The 23,922-nt window shown below is 37.8% G+C and overlaps 3 protein-coding genes across 4 annotated transcripts in view; 1 reads left to right on the top strand and 2 right to left on the bottom strand.

The window, feature by feature from the left end:
• Nucleotides 1-23,922, bottom strand: part of LOC126918495 (40S ribosomal protein S27) — a 374,817-nt gene that overhangs the window by 23,714 nt on the left and 327,181 nt on the right. The window lies entirely within an intron of this gene.
• Nucleotides 672-11,631, top strand: LOC126918487 (T-box protein 2-like). The gene is made up of 5 exons (XM_050726422.1): nt 672-1,124; nt 2,775-2,925; nt 7,569-7,878; nt 9,909-10,055; nt 10,206-11,631. The coding sequence occupies exons 1-5, from the start codon at nt 1,019-1,021 to the stop codon at nt 10,740-10,742; spliced, it is 1,251 nt and encodes a 416-aa protein (XP_050582379.1). The 5' UTR covers nt 672-1,018; the 3' UTR covers nt 10,743-11,631.
• On the bottom strand, nt 11,034-15,950 carry LOC126918489 (phospholipase A1). 2 transcript variants are annotated; one of them, XM_050726428.1, is made up of 3 exons: nt 15,335-15,950; nt 14,195-14,794; nt 11,034-14,100 (listed from the first exon to the last, which is right to left on the bottom strand). In XM_050726428.1, the coding sequence occupies exons 1-3, from the start codon at nt 15,648-15,650 to the stop codon at nt 13,970-13,972; spliced, it is 1,047 nt and encodes a 348-aa protein (XP_050582385.1). In that variant the 5' UTR covers nt 15,651-15,950; the 3' UTR covers nt 11,034-13,969. The 2 variants fall into 2 exon arrangements, with proteins under 2 accessions (XP_050582385.1, XP_050582384.1); XM_050726427.1 differs by having other exon boundaries at nt 11,034-14,794; nt 15,335-15,949.

Below are 23,922 nucleotides of genomic sequence, written 5' to 3'. Positions count from 1 at the left end.
CTCGGGCGTGCATCGTTCCTTAATGCGATCGTGTGCTAACACAGCGATTCACTCGGAAGTTTCAAATGCGCCGATCGACCGCGTAAATCCGACGCGCGATCTCACGCGGACTCGCGCATGCCGTATGATTTTTTTCTCTCGGGAATCTTAAATGCTTCCTGAACAGAATCGATTGATTACATTTATTTTTTTTTATCGTAAAATGAGAAAACCTTTCTTCGATGATGGACTTGAGTAACAAGGAAGGAAATTTTTGTGTTATTTGTTCATTACTTATTGTACAGTTAATACGCCGATATATCTATGTAGATTAATCGAGTCACACAATAGAAGCCAAACTGATCTACATTGGATATAAACATCTAGAATGATTAAACATTAATTATATCCTGCTACTAAAATTATGAAATTTTATTGAATATGAAATTGATCATTTTGGCATTCGTATAACTTAATAGATAAAAAAGGATCGGATCTACATTTCAAAAAGGACAATATATTTCAAGTAGTTCAATCAAACAGTGAAAAAGATTCATATGGGAACATCTACACGAGAGAAATTTTAATTTAAGTAAGTTTAGATATTTTTTTGTTTTATGATTCTAAACCCTCACTTTGAAAATTAATTTTTGTACAATTCTCTATATTAAATCTCATTTTGTGTACGTTACATTTGACGTTCATTTCGATTTACTAATCTAACACACGATTGTATTGTGGTTGTATATGTATAGATATGTTTCGCAGCCAAGTTGTAGCCAAGTTGGAATTGCATCGACCAATGGGAACAGCGTGGGCGCGGCACACTTATGGTGGGAAAAGAGCAGCGACCAATGGCAGAGAGAACCGTCGAATGCAGTGATGGATTGCTGCAACGGAGTCGTGTGCAATTCCGAAACGCATCTTCAGTCGTCGCTAAGCTTCAATGCGGAGGACTTGGCTTAAATAGATATTTGTACGAGTTGTTGTGTTTTGGTGACATCGTGCGGTTAAATGATATACGTTCATCGATCGAAAAATGAATTCGATGATAACTATGCCAATGGAATTGCAGCTACAACTGATACAACATCAACAGATGCTCTTCCGTCAACAGCAGCTAGCTCTTCGACGACATAGACCAGGTTAGCGAAAATATTTTTATTTTCATAATTTTATGTTGCGACAAATGCAGGTTGATATAGATATTTCTAACTGTATGAATTGTGTCAATTTTGCTTCGATATTAGAAATTTCGTATTAAAATTTGACATTTGATGTTGATCGAATCTTTATTATGTAGTAGTTATGTATGTACTTCTTTGAGGCTGATTAAACTTTTATCACTGTACTTTTTAAGAATGTAATCTTCAGTACCGTTCGATCTCGAATTGTAAAAAGAGTATTATCTCACAATCCTATTTGTATTGTAATGTTTGTATATCTTGTTTGATTTTTTTCTAACTTTTATGAGTCGTATGTAAAGCCAACAAATTCTGGTTGTCATTTTTGACCGATTATTTCTGATATTTTCGTTAATCATTCCCCGAAAAGTCTCTCCATTTATGTTATCGTCGAAATCTTATTTTAACGTCGATGTTCTAACCAGTATAAATAAAAAAGATATTCATTCCACACATTAATGTCTACGGACATTCTCATAACAATACTAACGACCAAAAATCAATTCCGACGTCAGAAGTAATTCTAACCGTAAATTCAAAAAATTCTTTCTCTTGCCCCCATCCAATCTCGAGACCGACCTCCTATGTCAATCTCTCCAATTCATCCAATTAAAGTCGCGCGGAATGCAGTCGCGAACCGCTTAAACATCTCGATTTCCATCGTTCACCTTCGTATATAATAGCGAATTTTTCAATTTCGTTGTTTCTCACGTGTCGAGAAATGGGGACGAATACCTTGTGCGAAGAGGGTGTGTATAATATGCGTCAAGTTATCCGCGGAGGCGACATAGATCCGCGGGAGTTCCTCTAGGGGCCAAGATGAAAGGCGCCGACTTTCGGTCGAGCGAACAATCGTTATCTGTGCTATACAACGGCTCGGTACCGATGTCCTCTCGGTAGGAAGAGAAAGAAGATGAGCCGATGCCCGCAATTATCCTGGCCGGGTCTAATGCCTCGACCGCAGAACCGCGAGACAAGTGCAGGGTGAATCGCTCATGCGGCCAAGCGGCGACGCTTCTATAGATCCACTTGGAAAAGGTGTTCTTCCTGCCATTCGAGTTACCTCATCCGCGCAATTTCTTGTCCCTCTCTCACTAGTCCAGTATCTAGGTGGACAAGATTGCAAGGATAATGATTTTGTTGAAGATTCTACTGTTTTCCCTTTTTTTTTTTGTTCCTTACCGCCCCTTCTTTTTGCGTGAACGGTTCGTTTCGCGTTTTTCACTACGAAAATATCGTCCTTCTTTTGGTCTGTCCGTAATAACGTTGCTTTGGTTATTTGTTTTTTTTTTTGTCTCTTACGAGAGTCATGGTCCCGTAGATTCATGGGAATTCTGGTTGAGAAAGCCGACGAACCTTGAAGGACCCGATTCTTGCCGATTTACAGTAGAGGTAGTTTGAGTTTGTTGTTAATTTTATTTTTGATCGACGATGTCTGAATTATGAAGATACTCATAGATATACGTTATGAAAAATGTACCGAGAGTTCAATATGATTTATTTAGGAAACGAGGGTTGAGAAAATGGAAAGGGAAATCAAGATTTGAGAAGATTGATAAATCCAGACTGAATTCAATAAATTAATAAAAGCTTTATTTGGATGTCTTTTAGAGGATATACCGAATCCAAACATGTGGACGTTACCGTGTTTAGGTGGAGGACCTCCTCTGCCTTCGGAAGTGAAGATTGAATTGCAAAATCGGCAATTGTGGCAGCAATTCCACGCCGAAACCACAGAGATGGTGATTACGAAGGGAGGCCGGTGAGTGTACAGACTATGATTTTCAATAATTATACGTTTAATAATTTAATATTAGCGTACCAAATATTGGTATAAATATGGTAAAAATTAATAATTATTCGAAAGTGGAAATGAGGATATAACAACATTTTTTTCTTTTCTTGACATATATTACTGAAACTTTTTACCTTGGATTCCATTGGGGTTGAAATGGCCCGTCAGGCGCCATGTGACCACACCTTCCGTCGCTGTCGAAACCTTTACCGTCTCCACCTGAAAAAAATGTGACCTATCCTCCGATTGTTTCCATAGTCATCACAGTTTCCATTTACTAACAAACATTTTCTTGTTGGATTTTACTTCACTTTGTAAGCCGTATGCTGTTTAGGGACTTAAAAATGCTTTTATTTCAACTTTCCGTCTATGATTCACACTTGATTTTTCTTTTGTCTGCTTTGTCGAGAGATAAAAAGACTATTACGCACTAATAAAAAAAATATGCAGTATTATATGGATAAAAACTTGTTTGAAATTAAAAATCTAGATTTTTATACTTTGAGATTTCATCAGATTCAATCTTGATAAGATCTCAAAGTTTTTACGATGAGTCAAATTGTTCGAATGCAGTTCTCGTACTATACGCATAGTATCGGTTAGAATAGGACGGAATATCGGAATATCGGAAGTGGACGCTTTTAAGGAAGAACGCTTCTAAGCGACGACAGACCGATTAGTTTCACGGAAGGTAGTCAGGAAAGGTTGTAAAAGTAAGATTGTGATGACGTGTCCATGTTTATCAATGACACCGATCTCCGAATCGTTCTACGAAGGTAGATTTTGCGAGAAAAGTCGTATAAACCGGACGGATGTAGGACGAATCACATTTCCGGCCGTTCTATGGCGGAAATGATCGAGCTACCAGTCACTCCTTTTCAGATACTCAGGCGTATCTATGATAAGATTACTAGGAATATTGCGTTGTCTCTCGCGCTAGATATTTCGCTGATGTCAGCCAGATGGCTTCGTTTCGTGAACGTGGAAATAAAAGGGGAGGGAAACGCCAACGTGATGTGAATGCGACAAGATTCTTCAAATATTTCGTAACATTCGGTCATCTGGAATACCTATATGTTACGAAATGCAAATAAACTTTTCTCGGCTTGTGTATGCGTACGAAATTCATTTTAAAGTTTTAACGAATAACTTTGACGTCGAAGATTATTTGGAGAAATTTTTTTTATTAAAATTCCGTAACCAATTTTTCCGTCTATCCTATTGCAACTTTGTATGGACCAACTATTAATCCTCTAGAAGTGTAACGGATTCAAATTTCCAATTTTGAAACAACATTTATGAATATGAATTCTTATCCGAATTTTAATTTGAACTATTCGAGTTCTACAATAAGAAAAATTAGTGATCATCAATTTTTGTTCCTCGACAGGCTCAAATAAATGAAGTTTTATTGTACATCCTCCATGACGAATAAAAATATCTTGCGCTAATCGAAGCAGGGATGTTGTTTAAAAATTCGTATTTTCGATTCTGTCCTCTATCGCAAAAAGTAGTACTCCATGGATAAACAAAATAAAAGAAATGACTGGTCACAAGACGATCCGTGGGCGGTCGGGATTTTACAATAGTTACAAAGGTGTTTGTCCGTCCTCATATCCGTGCCTTCCGGTCCCCAGCTACGATTCTTGCTTAGCGAGAACACCACGTGCCAACCACGTGCACTCCGTTACAGGCCTCGTATGCACCAATCAGTATTCCGTGACACGATCGACTCGTTTGTTCTCCTCGTTCCCTTCTAGCGTCTTCGATTCGTTTTGTTCTCCACGATCGGTTATCCTCCTCTTCTTCTGACTACCACCTTGGCCTCTTGCTGTTAGCGTCCTTGCGTCAAAACCGATGAATAGGTTCACGGAGAAAACGTGCGTTCCAGAAGTAATCCCGAAGTTCGGCTCGTTTTCTCTACTTCTTCCTATCCTTCTCCTTTTCCCTTGCAACAAGGGTCTGCTCTTCTAAAGCGGAGATAATTAATTTCACGTTTTGCCGTAATTCGCCTGTTACTGATCCGCTACGAGTATCTTTATGGGCTTACGAGTTTATGGTAGTTGCCGGGGTTAGAAGAAAAGCTGACCGAAATTAATGCTAAAGAAACGTCTTATGTATGATCTTGAGAAAAAGTATATTGAATTTTTTGGAAAATTCGTGCCAATTTCTAAGTAGGACATCGTGAATCTTTACATTTTTCTGAATTAAAGAATAGGAGTTCAGTAGAGATTTGTTTGTCCCACTGAACGTTGTAGCGAATACTATCCTTTGAGTATTTTATGTATTTAAATCTATGAAATTTAAAAATGTATATAAAATAACCAAAGCATGCTTATAATACAATATTAAGTGAATGAAAGAAATCTGCTAATATTTTTTAAAGTCCTTCTCATATTTTTATCAATGTTGCGCGATTTAAAGAAACTGAATCAATAACGTAGGTGAAGGTATATTTATAATTCGAGCTGCCGTTCGGCTATAAAGCCTAACGAAGTTCAAATTGTACCACGTGACTTTCGATTCATCTAATCTACGAGATGAAAGAAAAGCGGGGCGCGTGCTACCGTTCTGCACTCGTTGTTGTATCGCGCTATTAACAGCATTATCTGGTTGTTCGATAATGTCGAGAGGCTTTTTAAAAGGACCAGACGTTCGAATCATTGGCGCACGGGTATTCCAGCAGACGTCGCGACGGTGTAATCCTCCACTTATAAGGGCGCCACTTTTAGTGGATTCAACGACACTGAGCATGGCGTCGATCTTGAGAATATATCATTTCAACTTGAAATCAATCGACGAATAATTGTTTAATAATAATAATAGATTTGGTGATAGAAAATTGAAAATACCAGTGAGATAATTCATTGAGATTCCCTTATTATAACTATGCATTTATAGTTTTGTATTGCTCGCTATACGTTTTTATACGATCTCTCTTTTAAGCCTTCAATATGTCACAAATGTAACGGATTAAGTAGTAATTTCGAAAATGGGTACAAGTTGAATTTCCCACTACTAATTGCGTCCATTAGTTCAGATACGTATCTCCCGTAGCTTTAACTTTGAAGTACTAAACAATGAAGTACCATTGTAATCGAAGGTTAAAATGAACCTTTCACAAGTTTAATATACTTTTGTTCACCTGCGCAATATTGACTGCCAAAGATAGTTAAAAAATTGTTAAATTTTTTTGATAATTTTGTAGAGAAAATGGAAGAGAAATAATTATAATATAAATATATTCATAATATATATGTTCATAATATAAAATCATACAATCATAAAGTTCGGTAGAAGCGAATAAAAGAAATGTGCGAACAAAGGAACGGCTCAAAAACTGCAATTAGGTATGCAAGCGGCCCAAATCACCGCAGATTGAGTTTCGGTGGTTTACTCATGGGATTATCCGCGAGTTTGAAATGTTTACACGAGGGAGAAAATTTGCAGTTGGGATCGAAAGATAGTGGTCGTGATGTTTTAAAAAGTCGCAGGAAGTAACAGCAGTTCGAGTCGTTGGTTCGGCGACGCCCATTCGTCGTCGGCACGTTAATGACCGAGAATATTCTGTCCCTTCGTTCTCCTGTGGTTTACTTATGTTACCTGTGTGCAAAAAGCTTATCGTGAACAACGTTGAAAAGTTAAACTCCATGCCTCCCAAAGCACTTATAGTGCCGATGAAACAACTTCACGGCTATTATTTAGTTCGAAGTCTTGGTCTTTTATTTGGAGTTCATTTAGGCGATGTCCGAAATGTGAGTGAATCTTAATGTGCTTTTTGAGTGACAATGTCATGACGTGGGTTATTTAGGTTGATAATAAGTTAGATTTATACACCTATTTACGTTTAATTAATAATCCTTCGTCATTCTAATTCTTAACCCTTTGCACTCGAGAGGCGACTTTTAGTCATCACGGCATTCCGTGCTGCAACTCCAGTGGCGAGCGAGAGGCGATAGTCCCTGTTTATGCTAGATTTCGACATCTCCAATTGATGAGAGTGCAATACTGATTCGTAAATTGGTTCCTTAGCTCTTCTTTATTAGGAAGTGTAAAGTGTTAGATTTTAAAATGGAGATAAAATATTTAATCCCATATCCCCCCGAAACTATGGTTCAACTATGGTATTGAAACAACGTCTCCAACGTTAGTTCGGATTCGATGATCATGCCAAAAGTATTATAGTTTAGAAACCTTAAAAAAGTGGTTTTCGGAAATGAAATTAGCTCAAATGAAGATGAACTTGATTTTGAACTGTTGAAAAATGAGATTAATTATATTAAGAATGCATCTTGCTGAATGATTTATAAGTTATCATACAAAAAATACAGAAATTAATATTACAAAATCATATTTTCAAAGATGTAAATATAGATAAATTATTAGAATATAATATTTTTGTAAGTTAATTTGTATATGAAATTATTTTACACTAGCTGTAAGACACGCGTCATGTATATGCTAAATCATCCGGAGTAGCTGCTACGCCCGGCCGAAAAAGCCCTCGAGTGCAAAGGTTTAATAGTCATTTTAATGAACGATAATTTTTTGAGAAATCCAAATTCGTTAGACAAAATTATTAAAGCGAATCCTTTGTGGTTTCGTTACAGGCGAATGTTTCCGTCGATTCAGTTGACAATTACGGGATTAGAGCCTCGTGCTCGTTATTGCGTTCTTCTCGAAGTGGAGCCGGCGTCCGATCGTCGGCACAAGTACGTCGGCAGCGGTGGCGGATTGGAGAAAACTTGTGGGAATGCAAGAGGATGGACGTCGGCTGGTCCAGCCGAACCTCAACCACGAATCGATCGAAGAATTTACTTGCATCCGGATAGTCCGGCAACCGGTACGCACTGGATGCAGCATTCGCTTAAGTTCGACAAACTAAAGCTGACTAACAATGCTGTTGATCCCAGAAATAATGTGAGTACCATTTTTATCTATTAATTATAACAATTTATTATAATTAAACGAAACTTTAAGTAGTATCTACATACTTACGAGAAATGAATATGAATTCATTCATTATGTAATTGATTTCAAAAATATTTGTTGACTAGAAGTCAGAGAAATTAATTATTGGATGTGTTGATGTATTCTCCGACTCTTTGCTTTTTGAATAAAAAGAATGTCTTTTGAGAAAAGGCTTGACGGAAGTCCGGGAAAGGAAACCGAATGGTAGCGGCATTCCATTTATCTAGATGTCCCGTGTTTGGACAGGCCAGCGTGTCCTTAAATGTTTCTTCTTTTTCTTTCTTTCCGTGTCTCTGGTTTCGACTTTTGCCTACGGCTTGCCTCGTTGCTCGAACCGCATGCGGGAGGTCGCCACACACGGATCCACCCTCTTAGCTACTCGTTTCACTTCCGATTAGGGCCCACTGGAAAAAAAGGCAACCTCTAGTTAAAGAATTCCGAGCATACTTCGTTTACCGTCAATTAGCTCCTAACTTTTTGTCCACGGATCGTTCTTTCGATATTTATTTCTGTTTAATAACACGCGATAATATTTCTGCTATCCTTTATATGTATTTATAAAGAACAAAAGGAGAAATATATTAATATTATTCTATCATATATCTTTCCTCAGTTATCTTTTCCGTTGCGATATTTTATTGCTAATACTTGCACTTCAAATATTTCAAATTTATCGACTTCTCTTTTTATTCTCACTTCGTTTACTCTGTCAAATCTGTCTATCGATACAAAATATTAACATTCTACAGATCTACATGCAGTTAAATGTACATCGTCCATCTTTTTCTTCTTCGGCCTGAGTCAAATTATATCCCTTTCCTAATGCATTAGGTCAGCTAAATAACAGGGGTCTCTGTTAACCAGGTAAGATGATCAAACTAGGTTCCTGACTAGTTTCCGCACGGAAGCCAGGATCGGGATTAGAATCTCGAAGGGAAAAAGGAAGACGTTGCATACACTTACCTTCTAGAGATTTAAGCTACTCAAAACGGTGCCGGGTACGTTGGTTTCTGTCGTTGTCCGTGAAGAACGAAGATTAACACGCTCCACGACACCCTGTAATCGATATACTTCCCTTTCTCTCGCCGAGAGGGTTTGTTTATGCCTGAACAGAACGAATCTTGGCAGCTGGCACATCCATGGCGCCCCTTGTCATTTCTTTCAATTTTTCACCAATATCCCAGAAATTATTTCTGCGGATCTGCATCGCTTTCAATACCTGAGGAGCGATTATTAAAACGAAGAGGTTTCTCTTGCACGCGGACTTTCTTTGACGAACGGCTAGTTTTTCAAGATTCCGTCATGAATTCATTAACATTTTTGTGTCGTTTCGCTTTGTGTATTTGATACTCTGTATGCAGCATGGAGATATTTTATTTTGTTAAAATTATTTTAAACTTTGCTTCGTTGCAAAGAATTTTGTATTGGAAGAAGGTGAATAGGTTAAATCCAGTGATCGGTGTAGCTTGGAAATTAAGAAACGAAAGAGCTATGATAATAGAGTTAGGGGGATACAATGAAGTAACGCTAGAGTAATCGAAGTGCTATTATGCAGCTTTGTGGTTCATGGATAGGTCGAGTGTGTGTGATTCCGAGAAGGTTGAAGGGCCAGTCTGGTTTTCAAGAATCGCGTCTGTCCCCACCGTCGTCGGCATCCTTAGCAAGGCGCCAACTTATCTCGTCGAAGCGGCGCCCTTTTAGCCGATTCTTCAAACTAATTACGAATTTAATAAAATTCTCTCCGCTGTAAACTGGTCGAATGAAGGGAATCCCTTCTTCTTTACGACAAAAAAAGTGGGAATCTCCACTAGCGTTTGCGTTGTTCTTGCTATACAATAATCGCAGAATGTATCGAGTGTATCGAATAAACGATGTGTCATTTATTTTGAATTAATAAACAATACAATATCATTTCTATGTTGCCAGATTTTTAAACAATTGAAGCACAATTTGTTGAGTAAGTATATTCTTGTTTTCAGGTTGTTCTGACATCCATGCATAAGTATATTCCGCGGATATGGATAATTCGTTCCGATGACGCAACTAGATTGAGCGATCTATACTCTCATCCAGCATCAGCGTTCAAGTTCAATGAAACACAGTTCATCGCTGTAACCGCCTATCAAGTAAAATATTCATATAAACTTATTTATAATTCCAATACACAGTAGTTTCAATAATTTTACATAAAATCGTATACATATATATACATATACATATATATGTCAATCTAATGTAATTTTTCTAGAAACCTTTTTGTACCTTTCTGTTTTTAGAACGAGAACATCACAAAACTAAAGATCAACAACAATCCCTTCGCGAAAGGATTTCGAGACTGTGGTCAATCACGTTGCAAGAGGAAATTCCAGTCGGAGGCAGAAAGATTGAACCGCCTGGATGACGATGATGAGAATATGTCTTTAGAATCAGAATCAAATAAACCATCGAATCATCCGGATATCGCCAATCAGAGACCAAAAACAGCCTCCAGTGAAACAGGAAGTTTAGATGATAGCGGTGTTAGTAGCTGCGGAGGAATAAGTCCACCTCTTCCCCCAACTATTCATCGAAATTCACCACTTAGAAATGCCGATCGCGATACACAGCCAAGATTACACAGACCATGGGTCGATTCTTCTCCGCAATACTCATCTTCTATGGTAACCACGTCGTCCTTGTGTTCGTCGCCTGGACTCAACGATTTAAATTTCTCCGCGTATTATCTTCGACTGTTTTACCCATCTTTGGCGTTGCATTCAGATTTTGCGAAATTGCCCTATCAATCGATGGAGCAATTTTCGAAATATCATTAGGAAAGAGATTACTGATTTGTTCGGTGCGTAGAATAATTTTTCGGTTGTGTGAAACAAAATGATAAAGGATTATCCATTCGAAGCATGGACGGATGAACCAAAGATTTTGTTAAATGTAGAAAGAAAACTCCAATATGGAAAGGAAAATTCCAACTTGTGTAATTTCATTAGGTATAATATCAGATCGGAATTTGGAATTCCTTGAAGATATAAAAAAGATCTACATTTCTGATAGAAGTATAGATTGCTAAAAAAATTATAATGTCTTTCTGAGATGTAAATAGCAAGGTATACTTAAATTTCCATTTATTTGTATATTCTCGTTAAATTGTTGATAAAGGACCAAAGATATTTTAAATAAATTTTTGACGCTAAAGATTTCCTTGTGCTTGTGATACATCGATTAAATGAATTTTTTTTATAAAGAATAAACAAACAAGGCAGTCTTTACAACACAAAATTAGATGAATTTTTTCGAACATCAATATAATTCAAGATCTACGCTTTTCGAATAAGGTTAAGTGCTAGAAGTAGGTGCCTAACATCGTGAACATCGCGCTATTGTAAATAAGTACAATCTAGTGCCTTACAAAATACAATTACTATAAGATATAAAAGATATACATGGTTCCTTAATATGCTCCAAATGCGAGGGGCAAATGAAGTTTGCTAGTATTACAAATGCTATATTTATATATGTAATTGTTAATTAACCAAATCCGTGTATATTATGTAATTTTATCTATAAATTTTGTACACTGCGAGCGTTGAAATACCAAAATATTTTTGTCAATAATGTCGTTACTTAAGATACATAGTTTAAGGTTGATCAATGATTTTTTTTACTGTGCATGCAACTTATAGCTATAATAAATTGCCATTTACACAAGATGTTACCTTTCCTTATTATTCGTTCTTTATCCTACGTTTATTTTCCTAACTTTTAAAAATTATTACGATCTCAAACAGAATACTTCATCAACAATAATATAATAACCAATTACGGCCAACTATTTTGTAAGTGAAAATTACTTTAATAAATATTCTATCGTATTTGATTAAATTTTTATTTCAAATATATTGTAGCTCTTTCGTGCACTTCCGCGGAAAAAAAGAAGAAAATGCTTATTTACAATTCATAGAATTAAATTGAACATTTCGTGTAAAACAAGATGGCCTTGTAAAAGACAATATTCTTTGATGTGACCAGACACGGAAGTTTCTGGATAGAAAGACATCTTGATAGCCGATTAGGCAAATCTCGGGGAAACCGCTATTCTCAAGAGGAAGTATCTGTAGAGACATGAGTTCTTATTGTCGAGAATCGTGTCGCGCCTACGTGTCGCCTTTCCAAGGATCCCGGCATCTTCTGGTATCGATGTCTCCCGAAACACTTTTGTACCAGCAAGTCGCCGGTTCGTCGGCTACTCGACGATGTCTGGATTTGTCGAGCTTCCGTACCACGATACGTCTCCTCTTAATGCGCCCTTTTTTCTTTCGAGTTTCCCAGCGAAATTGCTTGTGCATTGTATAAAGACTCCAACAGGCTCTTGTGCATTGGTCGAATCGTGAGAATGTCAAGCATTTAGCCATTGCGATGACGGAAAGAAGACCAAAAGTCGGTGTTTAGAAGCACAAAATCAGCAGATTTCTTAAGTTTTCTAACGATATAGTATGTTACAATACGCAGTTTCAAGTAGATATGTTTTCTTATGGCAACTGATTTGTGGAAGAATAGGGAAATGTTTGGTCCTGCTTTTTTTATTTACTTCTTATATACGTATGTTATATTACATATTATACAATATCGTTCAGTGTGAATTATTCTAACATTGATTTCCTACGAAGAAACATTATATACGTGTGCTGATTTAGTTGTACTTTGTTATAATATCCATTTGATTTAAACATCATATTTTTTCTCTTCTTCCATTTGATCCGATCAATGAAATCTTCAATTTCACACTTCAGTTTTTTAATTGAAGATCTAGGCGAAATATGTAAATGACAAAATCTTGAATAAATATTCTTTCCACCTGGCTCTTTAGTTTAACTAAATCTATATTCGAAATTCCAACACAAATATCCGAATTTTTAAAATAATGATTTAAAACTAAGTAGTAAGAAAATAAAGATATCTTAATCTTCGAATAACGAAATATTTGTTTCCTAATTAGATTTACAAATATCTTTAAGAAACTACCACATCCCTTCCACTATTGTACTTAAAGTATTAAATAAAATGGAACGTAACTTTTCGCTGTGAAACGACTGATCGTTGCTCGAACGTGCAAATCATCGGAACAAGCGATTGCATACCGGCGTTCCGCGAGGACAGATCGAAAAAAAGACGGTTGTCCGTTCGCTGGACATTGTCATGAATACATTTATAGAGGTTCAGTGGAGCGGTTAACGGGATTGATAGGTCGGTAGATCACGGACGCAAGATTTTTCCGGACGGTACGTACCGCGTTTGAATACGCAATCACATTCCGGAATCGGACTACACGCGTCGCGATACCGTACGAAGATCTACTTGTCCTCAAACACCTGTATGCTTCATCGATTAAATAACGTGGTACCTGTACGATTTAGACACCATTTACACTTGCCCTGCGATATGAATTAATTTAAGGCAATCGACATGTTTTACACCATATACTTGCATATGTGGTTCAACCACTTTCCATTTCTTTAAAAATACTACATACAAGGTTTGCCGTGTGGAATGTTGTTTCTTGTAACTGAACTCGATGTTTATAATGCAATTCCCTATCTTTTCATTTAGTTTGTTGAATAAAAACAGATTAAAAAATTTTATGCGAAGCTTTTTTTTGACCTACTGATCGGATTATTTCTTAACCAGAATTTTCTATGATCATGGAATTTAAAGTTAATAAAGACGGATCAATCCTAAGTAGATCGGTTCTAGTTTTTGCAATATAATAATTAGTTTTAATATAATCTATTTTTAAGAGAGGTAAAATGACATGTAAAAAGATAATAGATCTCTAAGTAAAGAAATTACTGTGTCTACGAGATTGAGGATTCGAGTGGAGAATTATATCGTCTAACAGGTTAACAGCTTCGTACTATCTAAAGAATACTGGTATGCTTATCAACTTCTGTACAAATAAGAAAATATTAGACAATAATTCTACTTCTTTAATGATCATCAATACTACCATTAATTCTTTGCTTAATATAAAATTCCGTTTCATTTTACGTTACTTATTTCGCGTTTTACGTACAGTCTTGTATGTTCTATCCTTCCTATGTGTTCCAACGATTTTCTTGTCACTAAAACGTGACAGGTTTGTCCTCGGGTATACAGCATCTCTCGTCGCCACGTCCGTTACTATATTTAGGACAATAGGGAGGATATTTGTTGGTGAAGCAAAAAGAGCCCCTAGTGCCGACCGGTGTATGTTGGCCCATGGCCACATACTCACCGGCTCTGAGAGCGATTCTTGGTCCGGAAGGGCATCGTCTTGAGCATGGCTCAGCCATCGATTCCTGGCCGACGTTGTCGATACTCTGCGCCATGTAACAGACGACCCAGACGTGGCTGCATAGTTGATAATTCGGCTTGTTCTCGCAGTACGGCTGCACTTTGCCACCGTTCACGCAGAAATCCACGTGTCCCATGCGACCACCCTCTCCATAATATCCCGCATTTGTGTGAATCACTTGGACAAAATCTGCGTCTCCACTATCCAGACGATTTACATATCCAGGACGCAGAAGAGGTCTTGCTGGGTCCAGACCGATTATTCGGTGCATCCTGAACAACAGAAAGTTCGCCATGATCCCACAGATGTGCGCTCCCAACGAGTGTCCCACGCAGGTTGTTCTCGAGATAGGTAAACCTAGGTTTCGTAATGTGGTCAAAGTGCCGGCGAGGCAACGTGCTACTGGACGAAGGTTCGATACAGCCGCTGGGTAACAGGGTGGCGCACACAAAGCACCCCAGTCAACCAGAAATACGTTGTAGCTTCCGTTTCGAAGGTAGGCGTCACGTAGGACGGATATGGGAAGGGTGTCGTCACCGCCTGAAAAGAGAAACAAAGAATTTAAAAAATTTTATTTTTTCTCATAGGTTTTGAATAGTTTTTCTAGATAACTGATATCAGGTTACAGATAAGACAACGAGTAGAATGTAATTAAGATATTTTTCTATTATAGGAGTTAAGAGATGGTTTCAGTAGCACCTATGTATTACTTTATTCTTGTATCAAATTATAATAAGAAGCAGATTCTAATCAGGACGAGAAAATATTCTCCTATGTAAAATTTAAGAAAAGCTATCAAAAACGTCCATGATAACTTTATTCTAATACCAAAATACATGAAGCGATCCAATCAGAAATATTCTTTTATCCTCTTCAATCTGTGAAAGAAGTTTCTTCGAGTTTCCATGACAATCTCATTTTGATATCTAATTACTAATATTTAGATACACGTAAAGTTACAACAAACAACAGATAGATTCCAATTCAGTCACTCCAACGAATGTCACTATAACTTTTTTCGTTCCATAGTTTAACACGTCAAATGAAATGAGTTTGAGCAAATATAAAATATTCATGCACCTGCGTATCCGTGTATCAAAAGAACGTTCTCTTTGGTCGGATCATAATCCTGTCGCAGCCAGTCGGATTCTCTAGAGTCGAGTTCTCGTCTTGGTCGATGGAACGTATAAAGGAAAACACGAACATCAGGGTCGGGACAAGAATCTCTATCGTTTCCCCGTCTCCAGACGCAATTTTCTCGATTGTACTGTGCCGCGAGACCATTTTGCAGCGCTTCTTGGATGGGACCGCGCGGTTCTTTCCTCATAATTGAAAGAGCTTCGACCGAGAGCACGGCGAATAGGATGAACGACGATTTTAACGTTGGCACGAGCATCTCGCGATAGTAGTGTTTGCCGTGACCGCGGCGATAGGAGAACTGATCGTATGTACGGTAATTCTTCGAGTGCCGCCTTGTCCTTCGTCGAACTCCCACCTTTTTCACCTATCGATCCTCGTTAGACAATTAGGGGATTCAAGAATAAATGGGAGGGGAGGATAAGTGAGTTTCACGTCTGCGTCATCGATTCTGTAATCGATGATACCTGTAGTATGAGAAATGATAAATAGTTGACAATGTCGGTGTTTCTTGTGTGTTTTGGTGGCATCACTTTCGATACAAAGCTATGTCGTAAAGTTGTGACGAGTATGATAATTTTTGGTGAACCGGATAGAAATTGAGTGGCAAACACGAAACGATAAACGAATGAAGGAACCTGTTTTTTGCCCGTGGCTTACAAGGAAACATGTGTTTGGAGATTATTCTGATCAGGATCTTAGCTAAACGAATTGAAGCTATTTATGATCTTTGAATTCCCTTTCATTTGTCTCCATTTTCATTTTTCGAATAATTGACTACTTTTAAATTATTTAAATATTACTTAAATAGGGATGATCATATTTTTTTTGCAATTCGATTTTTTAGCAATTTTATAATAACAAAAAATAGCGAAACTTAAATATCATAGTAGATTAAGAAACAGCGTGATTCAATTTGGATCGAGCGTATGTTTCACCTTTTGTTCTTTGAAATAGTAAAGTTATCGAGAATCAGGGAAGATGCCTAAGTTAAAGAAAGTTACGAAGTTCACCAGGATGCCTTTAGTAACATTATATTGTTATATTGTATTACGTTATATTATATTACGTTATATTAAATGTTGAGATCAACTGATAGAGGAACGAGTGGATGAATTTGTAATAGAAACATATGTCGAAATAAGTATAAGTATAAGTACAGGTATAGTATATGCTGATTCATATCCTCACTCTTTCACGGTTACAATACAATAGAATATGATAGCGAGCACGTTCATAGATTTATAGTAAAGGCATTACCAAAAAAGTTAACCTTAGTGTGTAACTCTAGCTAAAGGCTACAAGAAACGGTAATAACAATATACTTGTAGCCTTTTTGTTTCTAGACATTATAATCCAAAATAACATTTACATTCAAGGGCACAATAATTTGAACCTCCGCTTGTTTTTAGCCTTTTGCTTCACTAAATTCTATATCCTTCGTAACAGCTGTGTCCAGGTTAAGGGTATACAAAAGAAAAAGTGTAAAGTATATTTTGAAGAAATTAACCTCAACAATAAACAACGGTATATTATATTACGTAATATAGTATTACGTTATATTCTCTTAAGTTACATTATAATACGAATATTATATTACACTATATACTCTATTACACAATAGTATAGTATATTATATTATCTAATATCATGTTATATTCTATTACTTTATGTTATATTGCGTTATACTAAATCATGTAACATTGTATTACAATGTGTTATGTTACATTATATTGTACTACGTTATATTGTATCACGTTATGTTATAATACAATATACTATATATAACGTTATATGATATTACATTATATTGTATTACAGTGTATTATATTACGTTACATTTTCTTACATTTTATTGTATTACGTTATATTATATTACGTTACATACTATAACGTTATGTTGTATTGTGTTATATTACATTACATCATATAGTATTACGTTATATAGTGTTACGTTTTAACGTTTTAACGTTTTACGGCATATAGTATTGTCACGTTCCGTAACCCGTACGATCCGTAGCATGAAAGTAAAATTGATAATTTCTTTCAAATCAAGGCAATTTAAAACGTTTATTTGAAACCGTGTTTACAGTATTTGAAGTGAAAGACAGTTAAAGTCGCAAAAATATCTATATCTTGCAAAAACTCATCTAACTATGTCTTTATATTTACCTAATTATGTTTCTATAACGATGTTAAGACCATTTAAATTGTAAACAAAGTCGGAAGTTAAACAAATGTTGGAGATCTTCCCAAACATTTTCAAAAGAAAGACCCCGATGTTTTTTCATCTTCGACAGATATAAATGTAGCGACTCAGAAAAGTCAATGAGAATATTTACCGTTTGTTAATCGAGTGAGAATATTTACCGTTCGTCTATCGAGTAATAATAATTATTATCGTTCGTCTATAGAGTATATTAATTAATTACCGTTCGTTAACCGAATAATTACCATTGTCTATCGAAGAGTTACGAGGCTGTCCGCTTCTTCTGCGAGTAAGTTATACTCGTAAAGGAGCGGACAGAGAGGGAAAGAGTGAAAAACTCTCACCCTTGTAGGGTAACGCGGCGGAGAAGGATGGCGGTCAAGCGGCCCAGAGCCGTGACTAAAAAGGGGGATGGTACCCTCTAGCGCCAAACTTAAGAGTTAGGAACTTTTAGAACTGGCTCGAACAAGAGGACGCGGGTGGGGGGTGCAACGGAAAGATAATTCGATCGAGGTCCCCGGAGCACTCCTGTTACACGCGTAGGAAGGCCATCGTGGAGTTTTAGTCGGTAAGAGACCGACACTATTCTACTGTTACCGATTATTAGTAGCAGTAGCAGTGTCCATGAGAATTTCTCCGCGTATAAAAAAAAAAAAAAAGGTGTCTATCGAAGAGTCAGTTATCATTTTGTCAACCGAAGAATTTTATATCCGCCAGTCTGTCAGTCAATTGTCAATATTGAAATCGAGTAAGATTTGAATAAATCATCACATATTGTAAATTTACTTTCGAACAACTTTTATCCTCTCCCGTGCCAGTATTCCCGCACATAGCAAGTTAGTCGAAAGTAGAGCTTATTGCCAGTCGCACTAAACGTCAGTTAACGCTACCTTCTCGTCGGCAACTAAATAGAACGTAACAATATATACAGATTAAATTTTTTGGTGGCAGCGGTGGGATACGCTCCACGGAAGATTAAAGTTCTTATGAGTATTGATAAAATATAAACAGAAAACATGTCAATCGCACGAGACTCACTGAATGAGAACATGCTCTTGACGTTGTCAGAAAAAGTGAAAGCGTGGGATGAAAGTTTTCGCCTATTAACTGACATGAGCTTAAGAATTGCTAAATTAGAGGAAAATGCGCATATAAGTAAGGTAGCAAACGAAACTGAGATACCTACATCATCGCCGATAACACCGCGAGAGACCAGAGCGATCGAGGGTAACTCCCAACCGATTAAGTTAAAAGATGCGATCGAATCGGTATCAGTGTTCGACGGTCACCAACCGTCTATATTTCAGTTTTTAAGGGCGTATGAGCGCGCGCGAAATATGGTTCCAAGGCATCAAGAGCCTCAATTGGTAAAATTATTAATAAATAAGCTTTGCGGACACGCGTTTCTCGCCGTAGGAGACTGTCAGATAATAAGTTTGAACGATTTTGGGAACAAATTGAAAGATATGTTCGGCCCAGGAAAAACCGTTAACGAATATAGGGGAGAATTGGAAACAGTATTCCAACGACCAAGAGAAGACACAAGGGAGGTTTTCGTTATGGAATTCCCAAACGAGATGTATTTGCGAGTAAAGGTAGCAGGATACCAATTCTTGGACGACGCGTACCGCCAAGCCGTGAGAGCAACACGGGAATTGAAATAAGCAAACGACAGAACACGATACTAACGTCCGACATCTCCGAACAATTACAACCGAAACAACGCTCGTCCCCTGAACAATAACAACAATATTGAAAATAACTGCCAAGATCGGAGATTTGTACCGTCGTCGCAGAATCGTCCAAACTACCCGAGAAAAACTCTATAACGTGTAATTATTGTAAAAAACCTGGGCATTTGGTAAAAGATTGTTACAGATTTAAAGCCAAAGTAGACACTGGGATAATTGTACCTTACGCGTCGGGGCAGTCGAGAAATCAGCTAACTCCTTCGAGAGCAAGGGGCGAACCTCGAAGGAGCGACGCTGTGAATCGCCCAAGAGTACAAGCGGAAACGAAAAGATCGACGCCACAACCTTCAAACATTGCAATAAAACCCTCGTGCAGTCGTGCATAGGAATGCATGGAATATCTGAAGAATCGACAATTAAAAGAAAAAGAAATCCACGGAAAAACAACCAAGAATGCTGAAGAATCAGATTCAAATTCGGAAGGAGACCTCTCCGAATTGTTTCGATAAAGATAAACGAAACCCCGAGCACTCCAACCGCCAGAATAGTCTCTCCTGACTTGAAAACTAAAACTAATTTGCTGTTAGACTCCGGATCAGAAATAAATATCATTAAAAAAACCTGTCTTACCAGCGATTGCCGATTCAGCGATCATCAACGAGCGAGAATCAATCGAAGTTCAAGGAATTACGGCAACAAGTCACCCTAGGGCAGACAGTAATACAGGTTGCGGGCCATCCAGTTATTTTTCATGTAGTTGATGACTCATTGCTGATCAATCAAGACGGAATCTTAGGATCCGAATTTTTCACAGAATGCAAGGCTCGTTTGGATTACGAGTGAAAGCGTATCAAGTGTGGAAATATTTATATTCCCTTCGATACAAAAGAAAAGGTAATCGTGCCAATACGAAGTTCGGTACCGTGTACTATCAATATTACAAATCCGGAGATAAACGAGGGATTTATTCCAAAAATCGAGCCAATTAAGGTAGTCTATCTTGGTAATGCTTCATTGTCTGACCGTCAAGGCTCAAGCATCAATAGAAAGACCCCAATAAACCTAAGGCCCCACCATAAACCGAGTCTTATAAACTTGCAGGAACCTAAATCCTGCAAGTATTTTCGGTTTATAGCTGGTACTTATTATAACAAGTTCTTAGGTCTATTGCACGTTCTTACTAATTACGGAGAAAGCAGATAGTTATCTAATGGGAAAAACGAGTAGCTGCCTAACGGAAAAGCTGGTTATTCCCATAAACAATGTTGCCCATGAGCCACGATGGTAGGAGGCTTCTTCCTCCTATCTTCGTTCTTAATATTGGTCATAACCAATCGACATCGCGGATCGTTACCCTCACTTTCCTAACTAAAAGTGTGAGCAACGAATCCGCGTTCTTCGTTCAAAGGACACACCCTTACGGGGCTTTCCTCCGTAATTACATCAGAACGAAATTCACTGCTCCCACGGCTCCTACTGCTCCTAATGCTTCTACTGCTTCTATTGCTTCTACGCCATCAGGAGGGCCAACTATACTTGTTCTCGAACCTATAGAACAATCAACTTATTCTCTAAACTACAGAGCAGTCACTACATCCCTCTCTAGTCTTATCAACTTGTTCTTGGAACGACAGAACAGTCTATCATCGGGAGTCTATATCAACTGAACATTCAAGCAGTTCTATCTCAGTTCGAATACTCTCCTCCTCAAGACTTCTTCGAAGACCACCTATCTACCCGTACTCAATGACGGTCATCAGATCAGTCAACATCTCTACACGGATTCTCTCATCTACGAATAATCCTTTTCTTCGTCACCTGTATCTTAAGCAACGGCATAATCTCATTAGTGTAAAGTTGTGGGAAACATATATTTTTTAATCCTGTTAATCGCAGCGTTATATCAACTCAACCGCTCCTATTATCTCAATGCAAATCAGGGGATCGATCTATTCGTGGTGTCGATTATTATAATCGTAACGGGAATTTACGACTCCCGTTGATGTGTTTCCTCATGATTGCGTCTTCCCGCGATTGGTCGAAAATACAGTTGGAGATTAGTTATTGATTATAGAAAGTTTAATGATAAAACGATCGGCGATGCTTATACGCTCCCCAACATCACAGAAATATTGGATCAATTAGGAAGTGCGAAATATTTTTCCACGTTTGACTTGGCATCAGGCTTCCATCAGATCCGAATGGCACAGGAGGATGCCCACAAAACGGCATTTTCAACACCGTACGGGCACTTTCAATTCAAAAGAATGCCCTTTGGATTAAAAAACGCCCCAACAACATTTCAACGCTTGATGAACTCAGTGCTATCAGGATTGTAAAGAGTAGAACTATTCGTCTATCTGGACGACACAGTGATTTATTCAAGATCTCTTCATGAACATGAAAGTAAATTTAACAAGTTAATGGAAAGATTAAGGCAGGCCTGATAAATGCGAATTCCTACGACGTGAAATAAGTTATTTGGGACATATAATCAGTGAAGATGGTGTAAAACTAGATGCAAAGAAGAGCGAAGCAGTATCAAAATTTCCTCGACCAAAGAAAGCGAAAAACATCAAACAATTTTTGGGACTAGCAGGATACTATAGAAGATTTATACCAAATTTCTCCAAAATCGCAAAACCATTAACGCAACTATTGAAGAAAGACATCACCTTTAAATAGTTGGAAAATCAAGAAAATGCATTCAACAATTTAAAAACAGAATTAATGACAAAACCTATTCTACTGAGGTGGTATGTCGTGATAGGTGCGGAAGGAATACTCAGATGTTCAACAAAAAGTTTATTAACTATTAACAATCACCAGTCAACAATTTATGATCCACAATTACGATTAACTATCGAGAGTTTATAATCGCGTATCTCGGCTCGTGTTTGCTTCGCTATGACGCTGAACCTTTCGCACTTCGCGGCTTGGGGCAGAATGAATCTTTTGTTCAAAACCAAACGGATTCTTTTCTTAGTTGCCCTTCGATATCCCTACTACACACGCGTTTATTAGATGTACCGCGGCGGTTGTCGCGTATGCATTCTTCCAAATATTCGGCGAAAGAACCATAGGGATATCGATGGTACATTAGGCACGTCGGCCTTACGCTTTGAAGGTATAGCGCTTTGTGTCGCGAAGCCGTTGGAAAGTTCCGTGGTCGAGTGCCGCCACACTACAATATCCGGATTTTTCCAAACCCTTCAACCTCACGATAGACGCATCAGGATACGCAATAGGCGGAGTATTGAGTCAGGGACCGATTGGAAAGGATTTGCCAATCGCGTATGCCTCTAGACTACTAAACCTTGCAGAACAAAACTATTCTACCATAGAAAAGGAATGTCTGGCAATCGTCTACTGCGCGATGCATTTCAGATCATACCTGTATAGTAGGAAATTTATTATAGTAACTGATCACAAACCGTTAGTATGGATGAGTTCCATTAAGGATCCCACGTCGAGAATTTAGAAATGGAAACTGAAATTATCAGACTTTGAGTTTGATATTCAATACAAGGAAGGACGAACAAATGCAAACGCAGATGCATTGTCTCGAAACCCGTCAGTGGTATGTCTGCCGATTAGAAAGAGAAAAGGAGATTCTCCAGATCGATATCCACATCTAAAAAGATTTTAATTGGATGCCTCGACCGATGACTCTGAAACAACTCGACAACGAGAAGACGCAAGACCTACGGTACTTGCAGAATTAAAAATTTCGGAAATTGCAGTTACGAGAGTGAATGATCATAAAGCGATATTCGTCAATATACAGGGCGCTCCGATAGATAAAGGAGCTTTGGAGATGAAGGAAATCGGAAGGCTACCACGTTACGAAAGACTCATGTTGGAAAGAGCAAGGTTGAATCAAGACTCCGGAAAATCATATCCCTACCCAAAAAGGAAGACCAAAATATTCCTATAACTTCAGAAAATCTACTAAACTCGTTGAGATCCTTACTGGACGTAGTAAACGAAAAACAATTAACGTCTTTTAGCATTAGCAAAGGAAATTTGGGAGAGATACCCTGGCGACACACAATCAGGAAATTGAAGGAAGTATTTATGGGAAAAACCATAACTATCACCATTTGCACTGGGGAAGTAATCACACCACCAGTTGAGATGCGAAATAATATAATATGAGAAAAACATGAGTCGTCCGTAGCAGGACACAAAGGCGTAACGAAGACTTATCAGAGAATACGACAGCATTATTACTGGGAAAACATGAAGAAGGAAATTCAAGAATATATAAAAACCTGCAGAGAATACTAGTTAAAGAAACTAACAAGAATAAAGACGAAGCAACCGATGGTGCTCACAGACACACCAGGTAAAGCCTTCTACAAGATCAGCATGGATATCGTCGGTCCATCGCCAAAGACACAAAAAGGAAATAAATACATACTAACAATTCAAGACTTATTGACCAAGTATTCGATTGAGATTCCGATGGAAGGGATCACTGAGATAGCGGACATCTTCGTGAAACGATTTATTTGCCGATCGGGTCATCGAGGGCATTTCTTACCGACCAGGGAGCGAACTTTACATCTTCGTTGATGAAGAAAGTGGCGAAGTGATTTTGCACTAAGCAATACATCACGTTGGCATAC

This window comes from Bombus affinis, chromosome 7, assembly GCF_024516045.1.
Source record: "Bombus affinis isolate iyBomAffi1 chromosome 7, iyBomAffi1.2, whole genome shotgun sequence".
Classification (NCBI taxonomy): domain Eukaryota; kingdom Metazoa; phylum Arthropoda; class Insecta; order Hymenoptera; family Apidae; genus Bombus; species Bombus affinis.
The sequence above is the reverse complement of the archived record's forward strand: the minus strand, read 5'-3'. Positions and strand labels throughout refer to the sequence as shown.